We start from the raw sequence: 16,383 nt of genomic DNA, 5'->3' as shown, positions 1-16,383 counted from the left end.
CTTCCCCCTGGGTCATCTTTGACAATGGGCAATACTATGCCAGCTCTTATTAAAGGCAATTCATATCAGTGGCCCAAAAATTTCCTCTAAAATTATCATCTTTTGTATCCATGTAGCAGGATGTCAGCTTTAAAGTGCCACTGAGATATAGGACCTGTCATTATGGTTAATTTTCAGTACAGTTTTAACACCAGGGTAGCTGATCCCTAAGGGTATGGGTATGCTTTTTTGGCTAACAAGATTTATTTAGTGGTTATCCAGACAAACAAGAAAATGCATTACTGTATATTGCTTTTCAAATACGAGAGCAAGCAATAAATCCTAGTATAAGATGTATATCTTTGTTCTCTACCATGTTGTCAAACAGATGAAAATATTTTTGGAAGGTTATTATTTTAGTTTATATTTATTTATCTATCTATCTATTTATTTATTTATTTAAAATTCTTGGACTTCCAATCCAAAAAGCACACAAAAAGTAAAATTACCTGTAAAATACAAGCCTATATAGCTGTTATATATAGATATACATATAACATTTGTGTTTTAAGCCATAAATACAGTATTAGCTCTGGAATTACCTACGTTTTCCAGCATGACAATATGATGGATTTAAAATGAGGGTACTATGAAATTTTATAGTCTTACCTCATTTTTTTTTGAGAGAAATAGTGTTCTAAACATCATTGCTCTATTATTCTAGAAAAAATAGAAAACTTCATTTATAAATACATTGATTTGCCTTGTGTTTCTAAGAACAAAAGTCTGTTTTCACGCTGCAACGGGACTTATTTCATTTTATTAGGATGAAGACCATCCTGCACTTTACTAGAAAAATGGTACATCTAACAGAATAAAAGAAGCTCTTAAAATACTGTCTAAATCTTTGTATGGTCAGCAAAGCCTGTGTTTATTGATGTTATATAGAAGGCATAAAACCTAGTTGACCTCAATCAACTGATCTCCAAGGGAAAAGATCTCTGCCAGCAAATGCTAGATACCAAATATGCTGGAGCATTTCCTACACTACTTTTATTTCTATAAGCTGAGGACAAACTTGTTTTCTCTGTTCCAGCAGTGTCTGACTCCAAGATGCTGAACTGATCAAACAGCCTGACCAACGAATCACAGAATCACAAAATCACAGAATATGCTGAGTTGGAAGAGACCCACAAGGACCAATGTCCAATCCTTAGCCCTGGACAGGACCATCCCCAAGATGCCACACATCATGTGCCTGAGAGTATCGTCCAAACAATTCCTGAACTCTGGCCAATTTGGTGCTGTGACAACTTCCCTGGGGAGCCTGTTCCAGTGCCCAGCCACCTCCTGGGTGAAGAACCTGTTTCAAACATCCAACCTAAACCTCCCCTGACACAACTTCAGGCCATTCCCTTGGGTACTGTCACTGGTCACCATAGAGAAGAGATCAGTGCCTGCCCCTTCTCTTCCCCTCACGAGGAAGTTGTAGACTGTGTTGAGATCTCCCCTCAGTCTCCTCTTCTCCAGGCTAAATACACCAAGTGTCCTCAGCCATTCCTCAAATGAATCAAACAGAAGCCCATTGTGTGTCTGACCCCTGCACTTACTGGGCCAAAACAGCTCCTCCACTAGCCAGCAGCACCACAGGCAGATTTTGTACACCACTTTTTCCCACTTAAAAAACATTAAGCCTCATCACAACTAAGAATGAAATGGGCAATTTTGCAGGTGACACAATTAGGTAAGGAGAGGTTCAATAGCTTATGCCAGGTCATACAGCACACACATTTGGAAATTAAAACTGAACTCCTGTGCTCAACCATATCCTTTGCCAGTCAATATCACATGCTTCCAGAACACAAAATGCATAAATACAAAAATCACTAACCCAAATCGCACCATACACAATGTATGGTTGCTTCTGAATGAATTACAACTGAAAAACCAGTATTTCAAGTGGAAAGAACAAGTTTTTTCTTTTTCTTCCTCCTAATTCTGTATTGGAAATCATCACAGAACATCTCCACAATGCTCTCAGTCCGCCGGTAGGTGAAAGTTTACAAATCTTTCTATACACCTGTCTCCCAGGTAACAGAAAAATGAATTATTTGCTCTACTCTACTGGTCTGCTCAAAGCAACAGATTTTAAAAGGGAATGGCAACTAAGTATAGTGGAATCTCATACCTGTAAAATTATTTATTAAAAGTTAAGCAGTTTGCACCTTAAGTTCAAAAAATAGCATCCACAGAAAACCAGGTAGGAACATTACACTCAATGTTATGCAGGAACAGGGTTTTACACAGATGTATTCTGTAGAAAGCAATTGTAAGAAGCTTTGCAAACCACTCTTTCATTTTATGACAATTTTACAGGGCTATCTTTGTATGATCATTTCAGATCAAGGCATATGTAGGCTAATTAAAAAGTGTAAGTAGAAAGCACTGGTATTAGGAGCATTTAACTGGATAAAATGAAAACAATTAAAACATTACCTCGAACAATAAGTTGAGCAAAATTTGACACTCCAGAACCTCTCTCTGACTGAGTTACACAGCGATATAAATCCTGGTCAGTTTTTGTCACCTCTTGTAACTTAAAGGTAGCAGCAAATCTTCTATGATTGATATTTTTAGTCTGAGCAACTGGAATATCTTCCCCGTTTCTTCTCTGAAAATAAGAGTAACCAAGGCAGAATTATAAGGATATAAAAGACATTTCATTATCATCGTACAAAGAATACACACAAAACAAAACTTCAAATGCATTCAGTCCATGTTGCATTTCCATGGTAGAAAAGCTCAGTACTGAGGTCCCGTCAACAAACAAGCAGTACTCAAAAGCATTTCAGAATCAAGTTTGAGGGTGAAAAGCACCGCCACGATTTTGCACTGGCACAAAACACGACCACAACACTCAACTGCCACTGCCTCACAGCTGGAATCATCCTAGGGAGCCCAGCAGTAGCAGTTGTACTTTTAAGAAAATTCGTTCAACTTTAAGGAGATATAAAACAGATACACTGGGTATATTGTAAGAAGTATTTAAACAAACCTGGCATTGAGGGATTTCACAGGATTTCAACAGCTTTTCCAGCAATCAACCAATGTTTCCTTTTTAATGCTACTTTTTATCTGTTCAAGTTCAATACCTTCTAAAATTTTACCTTTGTTATACTAAGCACCACCTATCCATCTAAAGCTAGCTGAAACAGAAGGTGGAAGGCAGGAAGCTAAAAGAGGAATAACACAGATCTCATTTAAAGAAAGGAGCTTAAAGAGTTCTTAAAAAATCATAGCTACCACAAATCACTGAAAAATTTAATCTGTGTGGAGCTGTGGGGCAGGGTTAAAGGTCAGTAAAGTAGAAATAGTCTGAGCTTTTGTGGGATCCTTTTTTCTTGTAATCATTCACATTAAATGTTCAATTTTTATTTCAGTAGAAAAACAGACCCTCCACCAAAAGTCAGCATTAAAAACAACCACAGAAACACGCACCAAATGAACAAGCAATGTCACTGCTCTCTCCCAAGGATCAATTGCATGTTATTCCCTGACCAGGATAGTTTCTGATCACCCAGCATTGCTCAGTCCAGAGAAAGCTGTCAGCATTTGCTTATAACCACTCATTCTGCTCGATACATAGCAAAATGTGACCTCTGTGGACATTTTTAGCTCTAATCAACCCCTGGAATGAGAACTTCATTGAGGTCTTAAACTCCAAGCTTTCTAACACCAGAAGTGCTATTGCTGAGCCACAGAATTTAATAACCTGAAACCCTGGGGCAAAACACAAAGAGGAGAAAAAGGAGATGAGTTAATACTGTATGTGTATATCAGCCAGCCTCCTGTCACAGTACTTCATAATACTCAAACACTTTACATCTACCCTTTGTCATTTTAGCATCTCAAGTTAGTCACTCTAAAGAGTTTTGTGATAATTAGCCAGGGTTTCAGCACCACTTCAAACTCACCAAAACAAGTATTCCTTTTAACTATTAAAATGTTTTAACAGATGAATTTCATTTATACCAACCAGGCAGATTTCAGTCACTCTTATTCCACTACAAAGACCATGCCATCACCTTTAACAACAGCAGGTTTATTGGTGTGACTTTCTCACTTCAAGAAGACACCATCTAGTTTCCCCTGAGAAACAGGGAGCGACTCCCCAGGGATAAGCTCTGTTCGCAGGGTTGGGACAGAAAGAACAAGATACCAAGAATGAAAACAGATCTCCAAAAAAAAATGGCACATGAGACACTTCCAAAAGCTACTCTCATTGCTTCTCTCTAAAACTGCTGTCCTCCCATAACCAACACAAGCCTGCTTATCACAGGAATGATTTCTGACTGGGTGTTCCTAGGGCAAAAACAATGGATGTTGGGCACTTAGACACCTGGACTAAGTGCAGTGTAGCTGACTCACCCTGAGACAGACACAAGTTCCCTCCTCAGCTCTGCGAGTATCTGACTCCGATTAAGGAGAATTAAGGAAGTTTGCTATGCCTGCAAAGACCTCTATGAATGACAGGCCTTACTGAACTTCAGGGATGAATGAAATTATCAAATTCCAATATCACGCAAATGAGGAATGATGTTAAAGGCTTTATTTCAGTACTGCTTAAACAACACTAAAATTTTGTGGGAGATAGACCTTCCACTCTGGCTAGCTGGCTTCTCCTGACAGCGAAAATTAAATCCAACAGAATTTTCAAGCTATGTTACCCCAAGTCAGTATCAACCAAAGATTTGAACTATCTGGAATGATAACTTAATATAAACCTTGGATCTAGTGCCTTGAAGTGCCCAAGATAAACAAATCTCACAGTACTTTCTTCCTCTCATGCTTGTCGGTGCCCTCATGGCCTTGCCACATCATAGCCAGCTGGCAAACGGATGCCAAGCTCCCAGACTAGACACAAACTTGCTATGCGACTGTCAAAATGACCAACCAGCATATAATAAACCAAACGTGTACCTTTAAAACTTACATATGATAGCAGACTTGACAAGTAACCTATGTAATGCATTCATTCTTGCTTTGCTATGAAGGGAAAAATAAATATTAGAGAGTTTTCTAAAATAAAGGACTCTCTTTCAATAATCTCTTTAAATTGGAATGCCAAGTGCTTAGTGTGCAGCAGAGGAGCACATCCAAGCTTGCTATACAAAATAATTTACATTCTGAAGCTCAGATCTTGCTTACTTAAGCTCATCTGCATGCTTCATGTTGAGATACAAAGTGAATTGGGCTCTTACTTAAAATGAAATATTAATGCACTTTCAGAGAAATTAATCAAAATAAATGTAACAAGCTTCACAGTTCTAGATCAACAACACCTAGGATTTTCTTTTCTATTTACATCAGTGATTTCCTACCACATTATCTTACAAGGCTTGAAGCAGTTGCTCTAATTTCTCTGTATTAGAATTTGTTTCTTGGTAATCCAACTGCACAACTACATTTTCAAAGTCTTTCTTCATGTACAGCTTATCCATTAAAATATTTTTCCATCACTAAAATGATGAAAAGTTCAAACAGAAGAGTTCTCATCTAAAACTGAATGTTAAAGAAAATACCCTCCATTCATTTCAGCATATACGCCTTACGCTGCTAAGCCATTAACCAGTCAGAGTTCAGACGCACTGTCACGATCTCTTAATTAAATTCTTCTTTTTAATGTCAGGGCATTACTACTGATTTTAAAGGAGAGGGAAGAAAGGCAGCAGTGCTCTCTGCTTATTAAGGGTTCCTGGTACATACTGTTTCAATTTATGTCCTGCTCACACTGAACAGAGCTTGAAAATGCTGCTCAATTAGGTTTTAAAAATTCAATTTAAAATTAATGTGGAGTTATACTAATGGGTAATGGCTGTACCCTGTGTGATCCTTGGTTCCTCCAGTCCCTTGCTGTCTGATTTGATAACCCTGAATTGCTCATTTAGGAGAGGTCACTACCAGGCAGTTTTCTTCCTTTTGTGAAAATAACTCTGGGCTTCACAAAGAACTACTCTCTATAAACACTTGATTAAAAGAAATACAAGCTTGTGAAAAAACCTCCTTAATTCTGGCATTTCAGACATTTAAAATTCTGATTCTACATAAATCTCTCTGACTTCAAGGTTATGTTTAATGTGATAGGAGCATGATTTTATTAAAAAACTTTTTCAGGCAATGAAATTAGATCATCTATATTTTAAATAAAGCCAACAGCAAAGTCTATGCAGCTTAAAAAAAGTCTTATGTAAATTAACAATTAGTCTTAAATATCTATCTTTTGTCTCACAAAAGAAATCAAGCATTTAATAAATATGAAATGAAATTTTATTGCACCTTTTTAGAACCTGAGTCGAACCAGAAGAATCTAAACCCCAACATCTTATTTAATTGGTAGAATTTAAGTGCATTTTTAATGATGATCTTATAGAAATTTAAAACTTATCGGCATTTCTCCCTCAACTTTTCAAGTTGAAGTGGTGGGTTTTGCTTTTTTGTTATAACAGCAATAACATACCTTTCTGCAGCAACTTTCCTGAACCCTTTTTTTTCACACTGGTGATTTTTATTAGCCTGGACAGTTCAACCTTATACATCCCCATCTCTTTCTTACTGTAAACACCTTAAAATAAGTCCACTCCACTGCTAATAATTACAGTCAACTCTGGTTGCCTTCTCGGGCTCTCAGTTGGATGCCAGGGTGCCTCCAGAGATCAGAAGATGTCAACACTTTGGCTGCAGTGACACGTGTTACTCTGGCAGCAGTGCCCTATCAGTGGCCCCCACTCACTATCTCCTCACCTTCCTTCCTGTGCTTATGCAGAAAACTGACCTGAAATAAAAAAACCTTCCTGAAAACATACTCCCTCCCCATATATTATCATCACCAAACAGATTAGCTTGTGATCGGATTCACTGCTCAAACACTGGGAGCAGAGAAGAAGGCAAGTTACATGTGGTGAGCAGGGTGCAAGTCCGTAGTTTGTCTAAATGACTTGATCCCCAAAGGTGCAATCATAACTTCACCAGCAGCAGGAGGGCTGGAAGGATGCCCCCAGCAGCCATGGGAATTAAATCTCTGCTGCCTCGAGGAAAGGGGAATTTGTAAACAACATGGTCCAAAACATTCTTGGGTTTACTCATTATGTAAGGGAAGAAATGTAATTTTTTGACAGGGAAAAAAAAAAAGAGGGTTGACTGTGGATAGTTTGAATGCCATCAATAATGTGCACTCTCTGTCAAAAGATGCTTTCAAAAAATAAAAAAAAGTTGTGAGGGGAAAAACCAGAAATAACTATACTGTTTAAACTTTACTTACATGTTGCTGTCATCACTTTTCAGCACACACAGCATATGCTTTTATACCATTTAGGACACAATTTCCAAATGGAGAAAAATCTAAAAGAATTTCTGAAATAATTTCTTTATTATTATTATTTTTAGTTTAGTTTATTTTCTTCTTTTACACAAATGTTTCAATATATTCTTGGCACTTGAGAACTTATTAACATATTAGAAACATAATAAAGCATGACATCTAGTTAGAGTAAGAAGCTATAAATAAAATTTTAGGTTTTTTTCCCCACAAAAGGGCAAATTACCAAACAAGTGGGATTATTTTTCCAGTTTTATTTATAAATACACAATTTAAGCCTAAGAAATAACTTTTTCAAGCAGATTATGAATTGGAACTACTTAAATAATATGCCTAGATAGTCCTATCTTCTTAGTACACAAGAAAGTGAAATAGCAATTTCTTTTGTTTGATTGATTTTTAAGAAGAAGTAAGCAGTTAAACATTTAAGTAGGAAGTTAATAAAACTTGCTTCAACTTGCTGATCTACATGCACAGCAAACCAGAATAAGATTCTACTTTCCAATGAACTATGCATTCATTTATTAGAAGGAAAAGCCACACAGCAAACATACACTGAAGATCATGAATAAATGTGGCAAGCCAAGTTTTATCCTGCCTGCTGCACTGCAGTACAGAAACATCCGTGATTACTTTAAATGTCTTGGTTACATGCACTGTTGTTACTCAAACTTGTCCACTTTGGAGCAGCTCAAATTTCTGTTGCACTGCACTGACCCTCCTACTGAAGAAATCAAGGGCTCACATGAAATAATCTAATTGAGAGCCATCTGGCCCTTTAGAGGTGGCAATTCTAATTTATTTATTATAATAAAAGCCACCTAAGGCAAACTAGCAAAATTCATACTACTGTGTCCCTGGTCATTCCACTACACACGAAAAAACAACACTCAATTTCTCTGAATATTTTAAACCCCTTTATTTTGAACCTAATCTAACATGTGTCGAACATACAAAAAAAAGTATGTTTTAACAAAAATAATAAAGAAGCTTTTCAGAAAGCTATAATTCTTTAATGCAGTGTTGTTGATTAAAAAAAGAAAAAACAAACACCGACCAATCAACCAATCGCATAGTTCACAGAAATACAAATTCCAGACAGTGATTAAAGATCTATATCACCTTCAGCAGTGCACACTGAACTACAGTATTCATCCTGCAGCAAAAAAAATCTGATTACAAGACAATGAAGGAAAAAAGTTGTAAAAAATTCCCACTACTGAAGACCAACACGCCACCAGAGAGCTCCTCAAACACTTCTCAGCAGATAATTTTACCTTTTTCTAAAAGCAGCCAAGAATACCAGCTGCTGGCTGGTACCAGAATTACTTTTCTGTAATTCATTAAGTCCTGCAGCTATTTGAGGAAACTAGGGGCTGGGGTATTAGGCTACCTACCACACATCACACCACTGAGGAGAAGACAACCTGAATGCAGGCGATAACAGACAAGAGTCACAGGACAGAATGGCAAAGGAAGTTGTAACAGTATATGTTTTTATAAACATCACCTTAATTTCAGGTGTCTTATTTACATGGACGTTTAAGTCTCTGGCTGGCTGTACTACCAGGACTACACAGAGGGACCAAACTTCCACTGTAGCTGGTCTACCTGCAAAGTACAAAACGGCGTGAGGAGAAGGCAGTACCTGGAACACCAGGTGGTCACTGAGAAGCTGCGCCCAGCAGCACTGGGGCCACAGGTAGTGGTGCAGCCCCCAGCACCTCATGCTCCAGCAGCCACTGGACCCAGGGAAGACCTATGGAGATGACAGCCTCGAAGGTTGCCATGTAAACTAAATCACTGGTAGCTATGCAGACCAGAGGACTTAGTTAACTGGGGCAGAATTAAATTAAGACCAGGAGGATTACAGTATTTCATGTTGGTGAAACCTAAGATGACCGGGCACCTAGGGGAAACTGCCATATTTATCCATGAAGCTGATAAATCGAGGCAGGAGAGAGGGAGAATGGTTCATTTGGGGTTAAATGACATAGATAGCATCAAAGGTGAACACAGAGTAAAAAGAAAAAAACAAGGAAAAAACCCTATCTGAAACAAACAAGTTATGAATACTGTATTTTTCACTGATGAATATTCTTTATAACTATGTCTGAGTCAGTAGTGTGTGATACAGAGTCACGTAATTTATGAGAAGCCTGATAGAGCACTTCAAGGCAGCTTTTCATACATCTTTGAAAAAAATGTTTGGAAAACCAGGACTTCTATCACAGAACATAAATCTGATGAGGTGAAAGTGCAGATAAAATAGACAAGTCACTGCAGAAGTATACCTAATGCCTCCCTATTCTGTTGCTTGCTTTCAAAAACATCTTTTCTAAATAAAAGCAATCAATATGAGACAAATGAGGGAAGTGAAGTTTCTGTGCAAGCCTTGAGCACAACAAAAAAAGAACATATATGCTGCTTGACCATTGTCAGTAATCAAGATAAAGGTAAGATAATGTATACTTGAGCGGGATTTTACTGGCTGAAGAAAGAAGGTTTGGCATAAACAGTCCTGTTTGCTGTGCAAATTAGTACTTCTTTAGGCAGATGATGTTGATCCAAAAAGTCTTCTGTCTCCCCAGAGGCTCCTCAGAGGTTCACCCACCATTCCTGCCACTCAGGGAGAAGAGCAAAACCAGAGCCATAGGCCTTCTCTGCCCCCACAGCCTCCACACAACATCATAGCTTCGACTCCTCCTTAGGGCAAGCAGGCCTGACTGACTCATTTCAGTTCAAAACCAAAAAGCATCAAACTTGACAGTTGACCAAAACCAAAAAGGGGATCAAAACTCGCTATCACAGTCCTACAGCTGAAACCCTGGCAATGCCAACAAGGTACTTTCTCTAGACCCCACAAAAGAAAGAAAACAAAATAACAAAGCTTCTCTAACACTCAGAGTGTACTCAGCTCCTCTTAACTTTCACGAGTCATAAAATATGTGCAAACCAACAAAAAAACCATCTTCAAATGTAATGAAAATAGTGAATAGGCAGGTACACCATAACAGCAAATGTTTTATCACTGAACTAAAGAAAGCATATCTTAACCAGTGAATTAAATGTATCAAAATGCAATGGGATCTCAAAAGGCAAAGTTGCATTAGAAAACTCATAGGAAAAAACCATGCAAACCAACATAAAACGTAGTTAAATTGGACATGACTCTCCTATTATGGATACTTTTTTTCGAGACCACGAGTGAGCCTCCCAACATTCACTGCAGCTAAATGGTTTACCCCAAAGGCCCATGGCTCATGCTCAAACCCTTCTGCTGAATACTGATCCATGCTTTCACCTTCTGGATACAGCAGGAAGAAATTAATTGTGTGGCATAACTTCTTTCCTTTGAGAGGAAATACCGTCCTTCCAAAAAGCAAAACAAAACAATTAATTTCATGTCCCTCAATCCCTTGCCAGAGGCACAAGTTCTCATGTAAACTCTCCAGTATAAATTCCTGGAATACTCTACTGGTCCCTACACACCCTCCAATCTAAAGTCCTGGAATACTATATTGGTCCTGCACAACGCATCATCACAGGATACCATCTGCCTGTGCCCAGTCCAAAGGCTTGTTAAAGAGCACACATACACAGTACCTAGCAAGAGAAACCAATGCTAAATATCACATCATATTCTGTGGCAACCAGCACCAAACCCAGAGATGCTGGTAAACAGGGCATTGAGAGTTATGGCAGCTTCCTCAACAAAGGGAGTTTGAGCCCGAACAGACGCTCGTTCATCCTCCAGTAACAGTTGGTACCGCTGGGAGGTCAGCAAGACTCCATTGTTTTTACAGCAATTTGCATTTTATTTTCCATAATGCTGTTTAATTTCACTTTTTCAATTATTACTCTCAGGCAATTGCTTTAATTATCTGTTATTCCACAAGGAAAGATACTTTCCTCTGGCGGAGAGAAGGGCTGCATCAGACCATATTAACGCTGATGAGTCTCTCCACAGGCGAGCGCGGGGCTGCCTTGCCAGCCTTGGCAGCCCAAGTGGAGGGCGGTTAGCCAGCACCCACAGCTATTGCTGACAGATTGGCCCGCTCGCCACCGCTCTGATGGCAATCTGCACAGGATTACAAGGCGTGTATTAAACCTTTAAATGCATTCAGCCGAAACCCCTTTGAATTTCAGATTCGCCAAAGCAAATGGTATCACCGTAGACCGTGGCAAAACACATCTGACTGCAAAGCCAGAACAAGCCGCTTTCGCTAATCCAATGCTATGTTAATGCAAAGCTCAGCAATGATGGATGGACTCATTAGTGCTGCAGTTATCGCCATCTGAACCTGGTGCCAAGACATATGGTTTAACAGATGTTCTAGCAAAAAGCTCTATACTCTGCACTGTTTGAGTGTCCAGTTAAACCGGACATTGATAAGACACTGAAAATCGTATTGGAGTTCTGGGAACCACAATAGCTCCCAGCTCAGGAAGCTGTTAAACACAGCCTGATTATGCAAAAAACCCTGTTGCTCTGATATCCCAATTAGATCAGCAGAACAAATGCTGGACAATACATACACTGCTCTCCACAGTCTTGGTGTACCCAAATGTTATTTAACCTATCCAGTCAATTCAGTTTCTCTACTATTGTAGTAAAGAAATGAAGCTCAAATCCATGGAAGCTTTCTCCAAATAGAAATCTCCAAATCAAACAGGCAAACAGAGCCCCAACCCTACTCTTGCATTTTCATATTTAGAATGCCCTGTGAGCATTATTCTTTCAAACATTTAATACATAACACATATCCATTCTGAGCACAGGATTAACATACAGAAGGAACTTGTTTGCACGCCTATTTACTAACATAACTCCACTGGAGTGCATGGCATTTCACAGGGAAATAAACAGAATTAAAATGGGGTCCTTCCTATACTAATTCAGCAAGTTAATGTGCAAGAAGCAGTAAGGTGCATAAAATGTTAAAAAAAGAAAGAATCCTTATTCTTTAAATGTCTTTTCAAAGAAAGACAATTCATAGGCTTCGAAAAAAAAGAAAATCAGCAGTAAGTGGGCCAGAACTGATTAATTATGATGTCTATACACACTATGTTCATTTCTTTAAGATTACACACACACTTATGTTCATCTCCTACAGGAAAGCATTTTTCAGCAAGAACTTCTTCTATCTCCTGAAGCTTGTAAGTCAGAAAACACCAATGCATAACAGGTAGAAAAACTAGGTTACCACCCTGGATTTGGGGAATCCTATCACACAACCCAACTGCTTCAGTGTGTGTAGTGGCACCAACGGCTGCTAGTGTGTGATATTTTGCAAAGGAAAATTTAAGAGGAGGGGGAAAATACTGAGGAACTCCCTCTCCCTCCCCCCACTACATTCTGAAGGGTATGGCAGGCAAAAACACACTGAGACTGAACGTATTTCAGAAACAACATCAATGTTGTTTCACATTTAAAAAAAAACTAAAGACTTTGACACTCTTTCAGAATTTGCTTATAATTGCAGGTCATAAAGAGAATCCTTCAGCTCTCAACCATAAAAGATTTGACAGTAGATTAGGTTGAAAAAGTGAAGAACAAAAAAACTTCAGCTGCATTTCTGTCCTGCTCCCATACCTACTATTCACACTGTCACAAAAGATGTGTTTCAGACCATCTTGTTCAACCAGCTAAATCTCTTGATCTGCTCAAATATTTGTTCTGTATTAATGCAGCTGCAACTTTTAAAAACTTCTATTATCTTTATTGCTTATCTTTCAATGACAGAACTATGACTGACCCAGATCTTGGTCCACTGGGGCTGCAAAATACAGGGGTGGGAGGAAAGGGGTATCAAAGGGGACAAGAGACCAGATACAATTTAAAAACAAACAAACAAGAGCAGAATCTGCAGCCATGAAAGTCAGAAGTTCAATTCAATGTTAATCCCTATTTGTCTGAAATGTTTACAGACATACATTTGTAGAAAATGGAGTTGATGAAAATACTGTCATACAACAGTAAACACAAGAAACTGTGTATTGAAATGTGCCTATTTTTTTTCATTTTTATTTTAAGGCACATAAAGCTATGTGCACTTAATTATATATACACTGGAAAAAACATAAGCATGGAAATGTGAACGCACATAGTTCATCTAGTGTATGATCAGGGTTCTTCCCCAATAACTAAAACAGTATTGAACTTTACATAAGACACTACAGGGAGACATGCTACCAAGATCCCCACTTTGACTTCAGGTTGTTAAAATTTTTCCCTCTTCCCTGCTTCTGACCAAACATCCCAATCTTTTTCTACCTGCTGGCATTATTCATATAGGTAATTTAGACATGAATCAAGCTGGGGAAAAAGACAGAAAAAAAATCCAAAAAACCCCGAGCAAACAAAAAAAAATGCAACCAAACAAAAAAACCACACCAAAACAGAGTCCTCCCCACCCCCAACAACAACAAAAACTCAATTTCACTCAAAGTCTTTTTCAGTCAGATCACTTTCCTGAACTGACTGACTGGTAAATTGCAAAAGATCCAGAGTCAGTGCAGAGAGGGATCAAGAAGGTGAAGCCAAGGCCGTGACAGCTCAGACTGAGCCCAGCTGAAGCAGCTGTGGGATTGTAGGACTTTGAACACAGAGCAGGGTGGCTGCTATTTTTTTTCATGTGCTGCTCAATTTACTTTAATTCTTTTCAAAACAGGGGGCTGGGAGAGACAGGGAGCACTGGTATAGAGTCTTTAACGAAATCTCTGCCTGTACACCTTTACTGCTTCAGTGTAAGCAAATGAGATCTTAGATCCCTGCAGATACAGAAAGCCTAGTGTCCCAGATTACACCTCAGAACTTTCCTTGTCAAAGAATGTGTTTTAATAGCAAATTCTTTACTGGTTTGCTTTAGGTTTTTTTATTTTTTTTTCTCTACACGGAAATAGTTTTTCTCTTTCAATAAGGACATAACCAAAAGCTATTTTCTCTAACACAATGTGCTTGGAGAGTGTCTTTTCCCCCACCATTTATTTTTCATTTTTGTACATTTTTTTTCCAATGGCCTTTCTTGTTATGAAAAAAATACATTCCTGGAATGTTTCAGCTCAACGCTCTCAAAAACAATTACTTAGGCATTTGATTTGATCTGCTAGTTTTTCCTTTCAGGGTATTCAGGCTTTATGAATTTCCGGTTTGGTCAAAGGTTAAACTGAACCTTTTCCAAGTTACACTCCAGTGCCTCATGAGGCCCTTATATGTCCACCTCAGGTTTTAAGAAAAAGGAGTAAATTCACTATTAGCTGTGCACAACAGCAATGATTTTGAGTGTAATCTAAGGAAGACAATTCAGAAAGGGAAGGTTGCTAATTCACACTTATATTGCATTGAGGGGTGGAATGATGAGTGATGAAGAAAAAAAATAGTCACCTTTAAACTGGTGAAAATTTGGCACTGTTTATGGGAAAACAAGAAGTGGAACAGAAGCTCAAGTAGCAAGTATCTTCAAGAGTATCAGGGTACTTCACAAGCACAAGCCAGGAGAGTTATAACCTCTAAAGGACCTTATTTTTTGCACTGTGAGACATTACCACATCTGTGATCCATAAACACACATACAAGAAAAAATAAACGATCCATGAAGCATATAGAGGGACAAAACATATGTTTTCTGAGTTGATCTGGCTGCTAACTGGGCTTCTCAGGGGACTGAAAGTTAGAAAGGATAATCTGTCAGAGTTATGACTCCAAGGAGTGAGAGATAGGGAAGATTTCCAGCTGGCTGTCTCTATCAGGTCTTTCTGACCAACGATCAACTGAAAATGGTGCTTCACAGGTTTGCTGGAATGCTCCTATTGCTATTGTTCTGCCTTGGATACAGAAAAATCCAGCTCAGTTTCATTTTGTGTCCTCAGTGTGCTTTATCTGGCAAGTCTCGGAAATCAACTCCTTTTTCTCAATGAATGCATTCTATGTTTACTCAGTTTAAACAAATTATTGCTCCAAGACACGGAGTACAAATCATTCCTACTGCTATGATACCTTTTCACTAAATCCAATGCAGTTACTGCTATACTTGTGTTACTTCTTTAATTTTGCAGTATATTTGTCTAATAATACATTTTGCATATCAGATTGTTAATAACCTAATAAAAATATCTTTAAAATTTTAAACTTATTGCATGCCTATATGCAACAGTTAGTCAAGTTTTGCCAGCTCCACTATTAATTAAAAAATAAGCAGATTGAAGTAGCTGGTTATAGTTCACTTCAAGCTACAACACTTGACAAAAAATAAATGTTTTGAAGTTCTGACTATAGTTAATTTAAAAGTACATTTTCCCAAAAAGTACTTCAGAACTTTACAGTTCTGAAAACGTACAGAAATACACATTTAAAAAAAAATAAAGTTTTAGAGAATATATTTAGAAACCATTCTAAAGGAATGTTGGTGCTTAAGGTTTACATATAAAGAATGCACATAAAGGTATACATACAACTAAAGTGATTTTTTTTAACCCTTATTAAGTGTTAAAATTTAATTTTTTAAAGAGCAATTGGAAACTTTGTTATCTTTCTACTTAACCAGTGGTCTGAACTGTAAGTAACCCCATCCCCAGGCTACAAAGGAAAGTGGCTATTTTGGAGGGATGATGATGTTAATTTCTTCTTTTTCTTCTTTGATACTAAGAAGGATTTTTTTCTGGTTTTAGTCATCTCTTAAATTCTGAGGTACATACTACTCAGAATTACACACAGGTAAAAGTTCAAGTTTCTCCTACTATGGAGACAGAGAAAAAGGACATGTAGCAGTCCTTTTATGCTGTTCCATTAAATATGCTGCTGAGTAAAATGGATATGCACACAGAAGTACAGCCATGTCCCTCCAGCCACCTGCTCAGACAGGTAATTTACGTGATAAAATAACCCTCAAAATTCATGACAGCTGTGTTACATCTGTGTCGTACTAGATCCCAATTGCCAATTATCTGCATTGAATGATAATAAATTTTGACACAGAGAGTCCATTTACAAGGAGAGGAGGCCCACGATACCCTTAAGGGTCAACCTT

General features: G+C 38.1%; 1 protein-coding gene across 13 annotated transcripts in view; it reads right to left on the bottom strand.

Annotated features, from left to right (window-relative positions):
• PTPRK (protein tyrosine phosphatase, receptor type K) overlaps positions 1-16,383 on the bottom strand; it is a 397,175-nt gene that overhangs the window by 202,136 nt on the left and 178,656 nt on the right. For all 13 annotated transcript variants that reach the window (XM_027691497.1, XM_027691405.1, XM_027691440.1 and 10 more), the window contains exon 6: positions 2,476-2,650. In XM_027691497.1, the coding sequence (XP_027547298.1) occupies positions 2,476-2,650 (175 nt within the window). The remainder of the gene's footprint in view (positions 1-2,475; positions 2,651-16,383) is intronic.

Source organism: Neopelma chrysocephalum, unplaced genomic scaffold, assembly GCF_003984885.1.
Source record: "Neopelma chrysocephalum unplaced genomic scaffold, ASM398488v2 Primary Assembly neopelma1_23, whole genome shotgun sequence".
NCBI classification, from domain to species: Eukaryota; Metazoa; Chordata; class Aves; order Passeriformes; family Pipridae; genus Neopelma; species Neopelma chrysocephalum.
The sequence above is the reverse complement of the archived record's forward strand: the minus strand, read 5'-3'. Positions and strand labels throughout refer to the sequence as shown.